Raw genomic sequence first — 12891 nt, forward strand, 5'->3', positions numbered from 1 at the left:
TTTGCCGGCAGGTGAAGGCGGTTTTATTCTGATAGGCTTTTGGGGGCTTATTGTTTGTTAAGGAAAGTGTGTACGTGTGTGTAGTAAATAGTAAATGGGGCCAAATAGCTATGAAATGCAGGAGGAACATGCAGGACTGGCCCTACCAGTAGATAGAATGTGGCAGCCACCTGATGGGAGCCAATCTTGGGAGACAGAGGGCAGCCTCAAGATGTTCTGGGCTCTGTGTTCTGGACATCCTGCCTTGTGGCCCTTAAGCCAGCCTGCTGCCCTGAAGGGGGATGGAGGAGGAGGCTGTCCCATTGCCAGGGCTGAAATAAAACCCAGCTGCCAGTTCATCCAGTTCCTCTACGTGCCATGTTGTCCTTCCCTCTGGGCAGCATAATGTCTTGGGGCCGCCCTGGGCAAATGTGTACCATGCGGATAATGACCGCTCTCCAGTACTGTCTCAGAGTCTCTGAGAAGCCCCTATCTGCCCTGAGCTGCAGCTGTAGTCTTGGGAAATGCCAAACGACCCGTTCCCCAAGTTCAGTGGGTTTTGCTTTTGTTTTGAATCATGCAGAAAGACCTTGATGTCTTATAAAATCACGGCAACCTGCAATTTGCTGGCGCCTTGGTCCATGAGTGCCGCAAATCGCAAATACTTCAGTGCTTGTTCAAACTGCAAGATGCAGGGTTTGTGTGTAGGGGGAGAGAAACATCAAAATGGAACCAAAAACTCTAGCTTTTTTGGGGGGGGCGATAAATTAATTGGGCTCTTAATGTTTCTTGGAAGCATTCTAGTTTAATCATTACCTTTGTTTATAACCTCTGTACTTAAGCGACTGCTGTTTCCCAGCATTCTGCTTTCCAGTTGCGGGCATTGTCTGCTGAAGGAGGAGATAAGTGAAGGAAGGTGTTTCGATGACTCAAGAGCTACGCGAAACAAGGTGAGTGCCACTCTCGCTTCCAGGCTGAAAATGTGAAAAGATTCACAGGGATAATTATGAGGGTTGCCCCTGACTCCAGCAAATTTATGGGCTGTTCTTGATGTTGACATGCTTTCCTTCCAGGTGAAATGACTCCTAAGTGAAAAACAGTTAACAACTGGCGTGGAACTTTGCCAGTGAAATTTGTCTGCAGTTCAGAGCATCCGTGGAAATCTAAGCCTGAAATCCTATGCACACTTCATTGGGAAGGAGGATGGGGGAGGAAATAGATTCGGTCTTAAAAATGAACCTGCCTAGTTTGAGCTTTCTGGAACAATAAGCAAACTGAAATTCAATACATCTGCACTCCTTGGAATTTTGAAATGTGGTTCTCTAGCCTTGTAATGTGTATAGCAAAGTGTGCATAAAAATGCATACATAGTAACTTACTGTGAATCTGGGGGTGCCTGTTTCAAATCTCAGTCCTATGAACATACTAGATGTGGTCTTATCTCAGCCTCCAGGCTCCCATATTTGCAATATGGGGATCATAATACCGTCCTCAGGGTTGCCTTAATAATTTCTGAAATAGTGTGCCAAATTCTCCCGTAGAAATCAATTGACCTTAGAGGCTTATATATATTTAGAGAGAGACTTGCATAAATATTTGCTGTAGATCCTTGTGTACAGTATTTGGAATAGACTTGCTAGAACTGTCATTGTATTACTCGGTGTATCCATCCATCCAAGTGTTCTGTTGTTCTTTCTTCATTTACTGTTCAAAATTCAGGCGCAGCAGTCTTGGTCAAGTAAACCTGGTTCTTATCCTGGTTTATAGTCTGTAAGATTAAACCACAATTCCCCAGTTTGCTTTGTTTTTTACATCTCACCTTCCTTCCAGGTAGCTTAAGGTGACATACGTGACCCTCACTGTCCCCACACAACAGCCTCTGTGAGGCAGATTTGTGTGTGAATTAGGAACTTGCCAAGGTCAACCTGGGAACTTCATGGCTGGGTGTGGATTTGGACCCTGGTCTCCTCAGTCTATGAGGGGTGTGGCTTATTTACTACAGTGGAGTCCAGAGAAGGCTCTCCCACTGCAATTAGACTTGAGGTGGGAGAGCCTTCTGTTGACTCCATTACAAGACTTCCCCCACCAAATCCTAATAGTGTGTTGTTATTGTTTTTCTGGGGTGAGTGATGTTCCTTATCTTAAAACCATTGTAAGCAGTGAGGGAACTGCCCTGCTTGCCACCCCAGCTGGACTCTCCAAGAAGATCACCCTGCTGCCGCCAATTAGGCTTAAAAGAAAACTAAGACTTCCTTCCTGCCTAAGCACTGGCCATGAAGGGAAAGTGTGAAGGTGTGCCCAGGTGTGCGATGGCCACATCCACTCTTGCACGCTTGCCATCAGTGCATAGTGGCTATGGCAGTCCCCCTAGTTTGCAAATGCATCTGTGGGCCCAAATGCACCACACTGCTCTAACCAGTGCAGCACACTGCCTGCAATCCTAATTTAATTTATCTGTGGGTAAGTCCCACTGAATCCAAGAGGAGTTGCTTCTGAGTGGACATGTTTAGGATTGCACTTTCAAATGCCGCAGCTGGAGTTGGCAGCTGTGCCCCCTGCCCCCAATATATATATATATATGTGTGTGTGTGTGTGTGTGTGTGTGTGTGTGTGTGTGTGTGTGTGTGTATGTGTATGTGTGTGTATATATATATATATATATATATATATATGTATATATATGTATATATATATATATTCTTCAGTAACATGAGTCTAGCTGAGTTCCAGGGAAGGAAGCAACACCAACTGGAGGAGAGAGCCAGGTATGTGCAGCAACAATTTCCCCTGCTTTTCCTATCCTTATGCAAAGGCAGCCCTCCCATTCTGTTTCAGGAAAAAATTAAAAGCCCAGGCAAAAGGCATGAGCAGGGGGCATCTTCACTAAGGCCACCTTTCTTCCCAAGGATTTTTTCTCAGATCATGATAGTAGCTCAGACCACAGGCCACGTTCTCCATCTTTGTGATGACGGTTCCCAAAAATAAGCAAGCAACGCCTCTGGCTTCCCCAAAACAGCACCTTTCTTGTTTTGAGAACTGCTGCCCAGCAAAGAAAGCTGCTCACATCCTGCATTGTGACTGCCTATGGGCGACCACAACCCTGCCCTCTCTCCCCTATCAGTTTAATGTGTTGTGCTCCTCCTCTGCGTTATATTCTAGTGCATAGCTTTCCAGACTGTGTGTCATGTGACACATTGGTGTGTCGGCTGCAGTGTGTAGGTGTGTCATGGGTCGCTCCTCTGGGGGCTGGAAAGGGGTTAGTTTAATCTCTGGTTTGCTCGTTTAACCTTGGTCTTCTCTTCTCCAAGCTAAACAATTCATTCATTCGTTCATTTGCTGCCCTTCATCAAGAGATCACAGGGCGGTTTGCAGCATAAAACACGAAGTACATAACCTAATAGGAAAAGAATAATAGGAAAAGAAAAGGGACAATACTCCTTCTGCTTTACAAGTCCATAGATTAATGTCCTCCTTTCCTGTTGCTGCTCCTCAAATGCCCTTGTTAAATCCAGACACTTTCCCACCACATCCCGTCCCCAATTCCTCCTCTCCACACCCCCATTATCACTAGCAGCCTATAAATCTTACACACAGAAATGCATACACCCTCCCATGTCTGCTCTTGTTCCTCCCACTGGTCCTTTGCTCCAAACCAGTTCCATCTGCCCTATTTTATCATACAGTGAGATGTATTCAAAGAGAGGAAGACTGCAGAACACATAATGGGCTTATTATGTCCATTTCCCTCTTTGCAAGTGCAAAACAAGGAAGCACATTATAGACTTGCAGAACACCAAATAGGCATGTTAAACAATCAAACCAGCTATAAAGTTTACAATATAAAATGAGCAAACTGATAACAAAGTCATCTGATCACTGCTGGCCAGCAAACCATCTGATAATAAGTTATCCGTAACATCAAATCATGTTTTGTACAGCGAGTTCATTTCCAACCTTTGAGCTCCCATCAAGGCAGATAAGCCACCTTTATATGGCTTATACATTTCTCCTAATCGTCATGGAAATGGCAAACTGTCATTTCAAAAAATGGAGTGCTGCAAGGCATTGGCATTTATACCTCTTAAGTTGAATACTGATTACTACCAAAATTCAAGCTTAGTTAAATGGATTAGCCATAACAGGTAAGTGTGGAAGTGAAAGGTACACTGCTTCACCCTCTTGGCAGGCATTAAAAACAGGGTGGTTCTTGCTGGCTACGTGATCTAGATAATCAGGGATCATAGGACCAGTGAGGTGATAGCACAGTGTCCCACGCTTAGATTGGATTATGCTATAACATTACAAAGCCAACTCGGAGTGAGGTAGCGCATCCCACTATTACTTTGAATTAACTGTGTAAGAGCGCTATGGGTCCTCCGTTGATTTTTTTGAAGTCAAAAGATAAACAGACTTTTAAATAATATGTTCATAGTTAACTTTGTGCTTTTTGCAGGATTCACTAATAGGCACATCAGCATCAAGTAAGCAAAATGGATGAAGAAGGCATCAGAAAACGAAGTTCAAATCAAGAACCTGATGAAACGCCCATCAAGAAAAGCAAATCTATGAATCTACAGAAAGAGGCAAGACTTGTAATATATTACATTGGAAACAGTCCTAGAAGCTCTTAGCCTCCCAGATCTCAAATATAGTTTCCATTCTGCTGTAAAAATCATTTTATTGTTTGTTTGTTTGCTTACTTACTTCGATTCTTAAACCACGCTTCGTCATATACAATCCCAGAGTGGTTTTCAAAGATAAAGCAATAGAAATTAAAAGCCACTAAAATTACAGAAAAAGGAGGCCCTCACAGCAGCAACTCAAAAATCACTGCTCTGATTAACTCTGACCCACTAGCACTGCACCAAAGTCCTGATGCCTCTAGATGTCTTCCTTAAAACTTAATGAAGGTCTGAGGTGGCAATTGTTGGGCCCTTTTGCACAGACAGAGGCTGTGTAGACACTATACATATAAAACACATTTTCCTCCACAGAATTCTGGGAACCGTAGATAGTTTAGGGTGTTTGGGATTGTAGCTCTGTAAGGGGCTAAAGTACCACTCTCAAGATTCTTGGAGGGAGGGATGCTTTTAATGTTTAGTGTGTGTGCGCAAGTAGAGAGGCCTTAATCAGTCCTTTCCTAAAATGGTGCTCTCACAATAGCATAGTTAGGGAATTTTAGATTCTGGAATTAATAGTCTTAAGAGGAGATTCACATATGCACAGAGGTAGTGAACAGCGCCAGGTGGCCTCAACCAAATTGTCTCTCCTATGCCTAATACCTTCCCCTGGATGCTTATAGGTTTGCATAGTTTATGGCAGGAATGGGGAGCTTGTGACCCTTCAGAGGTTATTGGCCCCCAATTTCCAGCTATGCTGGTTGGGCCTGATGGGAAATGAAGTCCAGGAACATCTGATTCCCCATTCCTGGCTTAGGGCATTCACTTTGAGACACTACAATACAGTCAGCGTTTTCGAAAGCAATGAAAGCAATGTGCTTTAAGTATGCTTAAATTCTGGTTTGCCAGAAGCGGCTTAGTCATGCTGGCCACATGACCTGTAAGCTGTACGCCGGCTCCCTCAGCCAATAAAGCGAGATGAGCGCCGCAACCCCAGAGTCGGTCACGACTGGACCAAATGGTCAGGGGTCCCCTTTACCTTTACTTTTAACCCTTTGTTGGATTTTGTTTGCGGCAAAATGTGCACCGTGCAAAACATGGGAATTAGCTGTAAATAGGCTTAGAATTAGGGATGAGGTAGAAATTTGGCCAGCTTTCATTTGCAGTTGCCAAACCAGGACCTGAATAGAACCAGTTATCCTTCAAAATTCACACTTCTATGAATTTTGCATTTCGGTTCTCATACCAAATGTTTGCAAAATTGTGTAAACCAGGGGGAAAGTGTGCATGGTTGGCATCCGTCTGTCTCAAGAGACAATGCCAGTGTGCTTCTGGGGTTGAAATCAAACCTCTGGAGAACGATGGAGCTTGCTGTGGCTGCAAAGACTGGTAACTCACAGTGGCTGCCTTGCACGTTGTTTTTGCTGCTGCAGTAAAGGAGAACTGAATTTAATACTGGGAAAATGTGAAACTGGGGAAGAAACTAAATTTGACAGATTTTCCCATCCACACTTAGAATTCCGTCCCTAAACACATCCTCGCTCTCAAGAAGAGGTGCAATTGCCCTTGGTACATGTCCTGTTGTAAAAACAGGGAATAGTCTAGTTAGGTCCAGCTTTAATGCCCCGAGTGGGGAAGTAAAATGCTCTGTGATGTTAAACACCTGAGTTAATTAGTAGAGTGTTGTTTGAAAATGTGGAGATAATCACAGAGCTCAGTGAAGTACAAAAGGAAAGCCTCTTTTCCCAGAATGTCAGGTTAATGTTTGCATTGTACCACAAGTTGTTCCTGGTGTCACCTCACCTGTTAATGGCGCTGAAAGTCTCAGCACAGCAGACCCTGTTTGTGTTCCCCTCACACTCATTACCTTTTCCCTTGGCAATGTTGTAAACAAAAATTGCCCTTTTCCCTTATGGGGTATCCAAGAGCCCGTATAGAGTCCTTACATAGGTTCCCTATTGGTAGGAGAGAATAACAGAGGCCAACCAGAGAATATTGAGAAGCAAAGCAGCTAGTATGCTTGATCTTTATTGATCTGTTGCAACAGGGTGCTCCCCTCACCCACAGGAGAGAGGAGGGACCCAGAAAAATGGCATGCAAGGCCTTATAAAGACTTTTGAAATTGCCACCCTGTAGATAAAGACCACCCCCAGAAACATCATACATACATCAAGAAGGGGTGTAACCTAAGACCACCCCTCAGATACATCACACCTACATCACAGAAAAGGCGGTCTAAAACAGAAATTTGAATATTGTTTTTCTCCTACATCACAGAAAAGGTGGTCTAAAACAGAAATTTGAATATTGTTTTTCTCCTGTTGTTGTTTATCTTCTGTCTGGCAGGTTACTAGATTGGATTGCCTGGGGAGCCTGGCCATTCTTTTGTAGTGATAAATACTTAGTTCCTGGGCCATGTCACAGGCTCACCCTATTCAAACACAGACATACCCTTAATACATGATTTATGAAGGAAAAGACAATGGGGAGGCTTTTCCACTTTGACCTTGCAGAGAAAACATTTGCTCAGTTTAGGAATCAAAATGGCTTCAGGTCGGTCTTCCTGTGCTGATCTATGTACGTGCGGTTATGAACATTACCATATATCTAAGACCTCAAAATTCCTATCACAGCAAGACTATTTCCTTGGCACCGAATATGAAGAAATGGTCATGGTCAATACTGAGCGCTTATTCCTCCACATTCTTTTTACCCTTGCCAAGGCAACAAGTAGCATATATATTCTTTTTAAACATTTTCACCCCACTTCCAAGCTGAAAAAGGCTCCTAGAGAGGCTTACCAAGGTCATTCCCAGAACAGACCTTAACTCTGACCTCAGGCTTCTGAAAGTTTTTAGTCTTTATTTCATTTTAGTTTTCTGTTGATTTTAATTTTTGTGTTACATTCCAAGTTGCTTTGACTTCACTTTTAATTTAAAAAGCGGCTAAGAAGTACAATTAATAAACTGTAGATCCTACAGATGTGTTTGTTGGGAAAATAAGGTCCCCCTAAGATACATAGTGGGATGTGGATGGTGCTGTGGTCTAAACCTTGGGCTTGCCGATCAAAAGGTCAGCAGTTTGAATCCCCGCGACGGGGTGAGCTTCCAGTGCTCGGTCCCAGCTCCTGCCAACCTAGCAGTTTGAAAGCTCTCCAAAAAGTGCAAGTAAATTAATAGGTACCGCTCCGGCGGGAAGGTAAACGGTGTTTCCATGCGCTGCTCTGGTTTTGGTGTTCCATTGCGCCAGAAGTGGCTTAGTCATACTGCCCACATGACCTAGAAAAACTGTCTGCAGACAAACGCCAACTCCCTCAGCCTGTAAAGCGAGATGAGCACCGCAACCCCAGAGTCGTTTGTGACTGGAATTAATTGTCAGGGGTCACTTTACCTTACCTTTAAGATACATGGCAGTAACTGTTGTATTAAATCAGTGTTTCTGCAATGAGTGGACCCTTCCAGACATATTCTTGGGTTAACATCTGCTTCAATGTTCCTGTCCCCCATCCATCTCCACCCTCATTATACTGCCTATAGAAGACTGAAAGAACCACTCCAGTTGAATTCACCTAACCTCAATTTCTTTTCCCAGGTGGGCCTGCTCAGTGGAATCTGTGTCATTGTTGGAACAGTGATTGGTTCGGGAATCTTTGTTTCTCCAAAGTCTGTTCTGGCTAACGTTGGAGCTGTTGGGCCCTGCTTAGTCATCTGGGCAGCCTGTGGAGTACTTGCTACGTTAGGTAAATCACTAATGCTCTTTCCAGCTTATTCTGTCTCCCCCCCCCCCCGCCCCAGATAATTACAAGCTCCTTGTTATGTGTTATTTTGTTTAGCCCTTTAACGATGGATTTGCATTTGCTAGTTTTGCGTTTGAAACTAGCATATAAGATATAGGTGAACAATTTGTTTGGGGGAAATACTAGCCAAAGCTAATACGTTACATTACAGTGGTACCTTGGTTCTCAAACAGCTTAGTTGTTGAACAAATCAGCTCCTGAACACCGCAAACCTGGAAGTGTTCCGGTTTGCGAACGTTTTTCGGAAGCTGAACATCCGACATGGCTTCTGTTTGAGTGCAGGAACCTCCTGCAGCCAACTGGAAGCTGCGCCTTGGTTTTTGAACGGTTTTGGGAGTCGAATGGACTCCCGGTATGGATTAAGTTCAAGAACCAAGGTATCACTGTATTTTGAAGCTCCTTTTGTTCATCTGGCCTCTCTTACAAATCACCATGTGATGAAGAACCAAGAGATGTATGTTTAGTATATGGCAACCATATCCTAGCATGTTTTGGTGCTTAGACTAGAATTGGGGGTGTTCAGGGTTCAAATCTCCACTCATCCATGAAGCTCTCTGTGTAATCTTGGACTGGTCACCATCCCTTAGCCTGACTTACCTCACAGGGTTTTTGCATGTATTGAAGAAAATGGAAAGGATGAATGAGAGATAAATATAAATGTAATAAATATTTGATAACTGTCTCTAAAAATAACTTTTTTGTCACTGGCTTTTCTTTTATCGATGCCCCCTGAGTCCCAAGGCACCCGCTGATGATGTCATGGACAGTGTCTAATAAACACCATGAGAACAAGCGCAGTGTTCATAAATGAAAATAATCAATCGTGCTTGTGGGGGAGAGGGGGAAAAGCATTTCTCCAGCAACTCAAAATTATAGTTGGTTAGGACCAGATGATCTTCTCACAAGAGAGGCACTCATTAGGTGAGAGAAATGTTGACTAGTTCCATATACCATAACAAAATTATGCACTTAATAGGAACAAAATCCCTGGTGACTTGAAACAGGCTAGAAGGACCAGGTGCATATAGAGTCCTCCAGAAGCCATATTGAAATGGAGATGGGTGATTGTGGCAGTGGTGGTGGAAGCGGAAGGTTATTTTAAAAACTCCCACTTCTTTCTTCAGGGGCACTGTGTTTTGCCGAACTTGGCACCATGATAACAAAATCAGGAGGAGAATATCCGTACCTCATGGAAGCCTTTGGCCCAATCCCTGCGTATTTGTTTTCCTGGGCAAGTCTTATCGTCATCAAGCCCAGTTCCTTTGCCATTATTTGCCTCAGCTTTGCTGAGTACACAGCAGCTCCATTTTATCCAGGTTGTGACCCCCCCACAGTTGTCATCAAGTGTCTGGCAACAGCAGCCCTCGGTGAGTATTTGGCTTTTGATCAGAAAGACAAAGGTAGCTGGAAGGGTGAGTTTGCAACTTAAGACCAAATGCATACAGAGATAACAGCAAAGAATAGGCTTCCTTCTACACCATGCAAATTTGTGGGTTAATTTGGGTTAAACTGGAGGCAGCTGCTGCGCAACAGAAGCGAGACGCTGCTAGGTATCACAGGTCAATTTTCACCTCTGCCATGACCCCATGTGAAGCCTTGGTCAAACTCCCCTCTCCCTTTTGGGAACTTGGGAATACGTAGTACCACTAACCCATCTTCTATACGGCTCCTGCCAACTGAGCAGTTTGAAAGCATACCAGCACACCAGTGCAAGTAGATATATAGGTACCGCTGCGGTGGGAAGGTAAATGGCATTTCTGTGCGCTCTGGTTTCCGTCACGGTGTCCAGTTGCACCAGAAGTGGTTTAGTTATGCTGGCCACATGACCTGAAAAAGCTGTCCGTGGACAAACACTGGCTCCCTCAGCCTGAAAGCAAGATCAGTGCTGCACCCCATAGTTGCCTTAGACTGGACTTAACAGTCCAGGGGTCCTTTACCTTTACCTTACCTGTAAAGAGTGCACATGATGATGAGTGAAATGGTTTGAACACTTTGAATGCAGAGGAACATATGAAGCTACCAGTGTGGTGTAGTGGTTAAGAGTGGTAGTCTCGTAATCTGGTGAACCAGGTTCGTGTCTCCGCTCCTCCACATGCAGCTGCTGGGTGACCTTGGGCTAGTCACACTTCTCTGAAGTCTCTCAGCCCCACTCACCTCACGGAGTGCTTGTTGTGGGGGAGGAAGGGAAAGGAGAATGTTAGCCGCTTTGAGACTCCTTAGGGTAGTGATAAAGCGGGATATCAAATCCAAACTCTTCTACCATGCAGAGGGTCAGATTATTTGTCCAACTAGCCCATTATTGGCTACTCTGAGTGGCAGGAAAATAAACTGGGAAGGCAAAGGACAGATTCCAGGGGTACAGAGGCTTATTTGTTGAGGTGACATTTCTCGTGAACCTTCCACCCTTTCCTTTCTCTTAGTTACAATTACTCTGGTGAATGCCCTGAGTGTGAAGTGGGCGAGCTACGTACAGAACTTTTTCGCTGCGGCTAAAATGGTGATTGTCATAATTATCATTGTAAGTGGGATTGTTCTTCTAGCCCAAGGTATGTTATGTTGAAGTCTTAGTTGCAGCATCTATCTATCTATCTATCTATCTATCTATCTATCTATCTTATCTATCTATCTTATCTATCTATCTTATCTATCTATCTATCTATCTATCTATCTATCTATCTATCATCTATCTATCTATAATGTATCTGCAGCAGTTGACTGGGATTGATACAACTGCTTTGTTTTGTTTTGGCTTTCTTTTTGGGGAGTGGGTGGGAACCTGTTTGTTGATATTTTTAATATTACCTTCCTTGTAAATAAATTAAAAGCTGTTTATGACATACATTAAAGAGAAGTCTCAAGTTTCTAAAAAGTCACATTCCGTTTCAATATATTCTGAAACATTTGAAATATATATTGAAACATTCCGTTTCAATATATTTTAACATATTGCCCCTGGTGAAGTGGTGGTGGCCCTTGCCCTTCTTCTGATAGGAAATGCTCAGCGGTGAGGGGACCACAAAAATGGGGAAGGGATCGAGGAGGGTCAGTTGGGTGGTGAGCGATCAATGTCCCTCTTATTTTCCTCTGAGGAATGAATTTGGAGGATATGATATCAAAACCACAAAGGGTCCAGTGGCATCTTAGGCAAACAGATTTATCAGGGTGGGTGGGAGTTTTCATGGACTCTGAGCCAAGTTCCTCAGCTGCAAGAAATGACATGTTTCACTTTCCCTCCCCCAGGAAATACAAAGAACTTCAACAATTCGTTTGATGGTCCCCCGCTTTCTGTGGGCACCATTAGTCTTGCATTTTATAATGGACTCTGGGCCTATGATGGATGGTAATATAATTTTATGACTGTCATTAGCAGTTAGAAAATGGGAGTTCATGCCTTATTTTGATGTGTCTTTACTGCACTTTAAGAAAGATATTGCATGAAAACTCTGGCACCTGAAGTCTTGCTGAAGAATCACACCTGGAAATAGTGTAGAGTGGGGAATACTTATTCTAAACTTATGGTGACTTCCTGGTAGGCATGAAAGGAGACAGAGCCCACCCACTTTTGTGGGGGAGAGCTAAGCAGACCATTAACTTGTGGAACTTGCTACCACATGATGCAGTGATGGCCAATAGCTGAGATGGCTTTGGAAGGCACCAACAATATAAGCTAGTCTAAGGTCATTAGAACCTTAAGCATTGTAAGGTTAGAACCACTACTTAGAGCCAGTTCATATGCACAATAAAATCTCTAATCCAGTAGGTCTCGCCAGATGTTTCCATAGGTCGGGGTGTGTGTTGTCTTAATTGATGGTTGCTTCTCATATGGGAGGTGAATGGATGCCAGGTATTATAAAAGGAGGAAGGACTCATATTTGTTAAGGGCATATTTTTTTCCTGAAGTGGTAAGGCTATGTCTGGGCTGTAGTATTTCAGATGGCAGATGGCAGCTCCTTCATACTCAATCCTCAGAATAGACCCCTGCACATAGAAAACAGCATGTCACAAAGAAACGTAACTGAGAAGCTTTTCGTTTTGTCCAGGATAGCCATATGCAGGGCATCAGGCTGCCAAAGACTGATCTAATGTATGCTTAGATGTGCAAGGGATTATTTTTGCACAGAACAGGTGCATATATTCCTGATTGTTTATTGGTACTTGCTATTACTGTTGAAAGCCATATTGGGCACTTGCTTCTGTGCAAATGCAGAACACAAATCAAAATCGGACATTTTCTACTTGGCTCTGTGAAATGTCTCATGTTGCTGTTGTTGGTAGTTGAAAGGGTATTATAATTTCAGTAAAAATATGTATTGCCACCAAGACATACACCCCATAACTCTTTTATTTGGAAATTAAATTCCACTGGTTTCAAGAGGGTTTTCTCTCAAGAATGTGCAGGATGCAAAGTAACGTTTTGGTACTTCTCCCCCCCCCCCCCATCCCTTCCAGGAATCAACTCAATTATATCACAGAGGAACTTAAAGATCCTTATAGGTA

The 12891-nt window shown here is 43.5% G+C and overlaps 1 protein-coding gene across 3 annotated transcripts in view; it reads left to right on the forward strand.

Moving 5' to 3' along the window:
• The first annotated feature begins 4445 nt into the window (after window positions 1-4445).
• Window positions 4446-12891, forward strand: part of SLC7A9 (solute carrier family 7 member 9) — a 49062-nt gene continuing 40616 nt past the window's right edge. The window contains exons 1-6 of one of the 3 annotated variants that reach the window (XM_083512522.1): window positions 4452-4562; window positions 8190-8337; window positions 9519-9761; window positions 10815-10940; window positions 11635-11734; window positions 12844-12888. In XM_083512522.1, coding sequence (XP_083368648.1) covers window positions 4470-4562; window positions 8190-8337; window positions 9519-9761; window positions 10815-10940; window positions 11635-11734; window positions 12844-12888 — 755 coding nt within the window. In that variant the 5' untranslated portion in view covers window positions 4452-4469. Of the gene's footprint in view, window positions 4563-8072; window positions 8338-9518; window positions 9762-10814; window positions 10941-11634; window positions 11735-12843; window positions 12889-12891 lie in introns of those variants that run through there. The other 2 variants (XM_083512521.1, XM_083512523.1) reach the window with 2 other exon arrangements.

Source organism: Podarcis liolepis, assembly GCF_965112155.1.
Source record: "Podarcis liolepis genome assembly, chromosome: 7".
NCBI lineage: Eukaryota > Metazoa > Chordata > Lepidosauria > Squamata > Lacertidae > Podarcis > Podarcis liolepis.